The 3,126-nt window shown below is 41.9% G+C and overlaps 1 protein-coding gene across 1 annotated transcript in view; it reads left to right on the top strand.

Moving 5' to 3' along the window:
- Window positions 1–3,126, top strand: part of LOC112073559 (zinc finger protein 271-like) — a 32,068-nt gene that overhangs the window by 4,593 nt on the left and 24,349 nt on the right. The window contains exon 2 of the mRNA XM_070440193.1: window positions 1,007–1,551. Within this exon, the coding sequence (XP_070296294.1) occupies window positions 1,007–1,551 (545 nt within the window). The remainder of the gene's footprint in view (window positions 1–1,006; window positions 1,552–3,126) is intronic.

The following is a 3,126-nucleotide window of genomic DNA, read 5'->3' as shown; positions in this document are numbered from 1 at the left end:
GCCTCTCTCATCTTTTTAAGTGGGAGAACTTGCACAATTGGTGGCTGACTAAATACTTTTTTGCCCCGCTGTAATTGAGAACTTGTTCTCAACTTGCCGACCTGGTTAAATAAAGGTTAAATAAAAAAATATCGTAACTTTATTTTAGTCACAAAATCATTCTTCATTTCCGAATGACAGTCGCATGACAAAAATCAAGACATGCAACAACAACCAAAGTGCTTCTTCATTCATTACTCTGGTAAAGACAGTTATGCCGTGCTCCACGTTGGATCCAACATCCATACTTTGGTCATAATGTGTAGAGAACTGTTCCTTGATGGATAGGCTATTGTACAACACACAGAGCTATTTTCCTTTATTTGTTGTTAGATGAAGTTACGGGCCAATTTGGCAAACCGTGTACAATCCCTCATTGTCAGGCTGATGGAAAAGCTAGCCAAAGAGCATTTTACTGGTTGAAGTGTTTTTTTAAAGTACAAAGCMGTTGATTTGCGATGATGACACAAACATTATATTAAGCAGGACATTCAAACGAGCCTTACAATTATAATCCAAAGTAGTGTGAAATGCACTCATTAGCAACCTGGAAATGGAGGTTACTCCCCTGAGTTTCCCCCATTCACATTCAGAATACATTGTGAAAAACTAAAATCTTTGCTCACCATTTTTGCTCCAGGCAGATATAGTACATCCATAACTATCGGTTTTATCATTAGCGGGGAGGAGTTTATGCAATCAAATTGCCCTCGTGCCGCAATTTTAGGAAACACAAAGGGGCCTATATTGGAGACCAAAAGTCGTCTGGCACACTGCTTAGAGTTTCAACAACATGAATATCTTATTTCTAGTCTACATTCATCGATGTCACTACTAATGTGAAAACAAGACAAAATATAACTATTGTTGCTCATTTTAAGACAATTGTCAAATAATTTTAACATTCATTACAGACGTCAATTGTTGTACAACATCATGGCTATGCTGTTGGCATCACCTTTTACAGTGGATTACCGCTGTTGTGGGCCTTAAACCATCTGTATGACTTTGTTGTTCACACAGGAGAGAGACGTGACTATCGTGTATCCTCTGGGGAGCCTCAACAACCTCATGATGCTGACAAGGCAGAGAAGAGTCTCTCCACATTAGAACACCTCAAGAAACACCCGCAGAGATCCACAGGGAAGAGAACTCACTGCTGCTCTGACTGTGGGAAGAGATTCACCTCATCAGGCATTAAAATTCATCAGAGAACACACACAGAAGAAAAGCCTTATAGCTGTGTTCAATGTGGGAGGAGTTTTGGTCAATCTAGCCAGCTGACTAAACACCAGAGAATACACACAGGAGAGAAACCTTATAGCTGTGTTCAATGTGGGAAGAGTTTTTGTCAATCTGGCCAGTTGACACAACACCAGAGAATACACACAGGAGAGAAATCTTATAGCTGTGATCAATGTGGGAAGAGTTTTGGTAGATCTGGAGAGCTGACAGTGCACCAGAAAACACACACAGGAGAGAAATCGTATAGCTGTGGTCAATGTGGGAAGAGTTTTCCACCCATGCCACACCGATTGAGAACACCTCACTAAAACCCTGGCCAAAGAAAGAAAGGCAATAAGATCTATACACGAAAAACCCCTACACCACATAACTTACAACGACGCAGGAAGCACCAAAAGGTGATAGAGCGAGGCCAAACATAAGTGGTTTGACTCTGCCCTGCAATCATCATGATCAATACAACTGCGGCCAACCTAGGGCCAGACACTACTAAAAATACGGAACCTGACCCACTTCAGGTGAAAATCACACCGTTCCCATCTAGACGCACATGAACAGCCAGCACAGGGTGTAACACATACTTACCTCACGAGCGAGGTGAGACAGCCGAAAATCAGTGGTCGGACTCATCCGTCCGTGCCTATTTACACCTAAGAACGCTGGCGTGATTAAATTTAATTTTGTTATTATTGAATTTTTTCATATTGCTCCCTTCTTGCCACTTGCTATGAATTGTCTGTGTGTCAGCCGCCATTATTGGTACGCTATTACTTGGTATCGCAGTCCTCTATTACTCTTGGCAAGCAACACACTTTCTCACTTCTTCCGCTGCAACCCAACCATTCCAGGGTTTTTTTTAGTTTTATTTTAACTTGCTGTGTTGTATTCACTTCACCTCCATGGCCTTTTATATTTTATTTATTTATTTTATTTATTTATACATATATTTGTTTGCCTTCACCCCCTTATCTCACCTCACTGTGCTCACATTGTATATAGACTTATTTTTTTTTTGTCACTGTATTATGGTGACTAAAAGTGTGTTTTACTCCATGGTGTGTAACTATGTGTTGGTTTTGTTTGGTTGCGGAACTGCTTTGCTTTTATCTTGCCATTCGCAATGTAAATGTAGAACGTGTGTCTCAATTTGTGCCTACCTGGTTAATATGAAAGGTAAATAAATAAAAAAAGATTAAAAAGAATGATCAGCCAAACATAAAGATGTTTTAAACATTGTAGTAAGGAGTATTTTAATAATGTCACAATGTGAAATGTTTTAACAGACTTGTAGTACCATTTAACATTACATTTAAGTCATTTACAGACCGCTTGCTTATCCAGAGCGACTTACAAATTGTGCATTCCCCTTATGATATCCAGTGGAACAACCACTTTACAATAGTGCATCTAACTCTTTAAGGGGGGGCCCCCCTAAGAAGGATTACTTTAGAAGGATTAACTTATCCTAACTAGGTATTCCTAAAGAGTGGGTTTCAGTGTCTCCGGAAGTGGTGATTGACTCCGCTGACCTGGCGTCGTGAGGGAGTTGTGTTCCACCATTGGGGTGCCAGAGCAGCGAACAGTTTTGACTGGCTGAGCGGGAACTGTACTTCCTCAGAGGTAGGGAGGCGAGCAGGCCGAGGTGGATGAACGCAGTGCCCTTTGTTTGGGTGTAGGGCCTGATCAGAGCCTGAAGGTACGAGGTGCCGTTCCCCTCACAGCTCCGTAGGCAAGCACAATGGTCTTGTAACGGATGCGAGCTTCAACTGGAAGCCAGTGGAGAGAGCGGAGGAGCGGGGTGACGTGAGAGAACTTGGGAAAGTTGAACACCAGACGGGGCGC

This window comes from Salvelinus sp. IW2-2015, unplaced genomic scaffold, assembly GCF_002910315.2.
Source record: "Salvelinus sp. IW2-2015 unplaced genomic scaffold, ASM291031v2 Un_scaffold2293, whole genome shotgun sequence".
NCBI lineage: Eukaryota > Metazoa > Chordata > Actinopteri > Salmoniformes > Salmonidae > Salvelinus > Salvelinus sp. IW2-2015.
The sequence above is the reverse complement of the archived record's forward strand: the minus strand, read 5'-3'. Positions and strand labels throughout refer to the sequence as shown.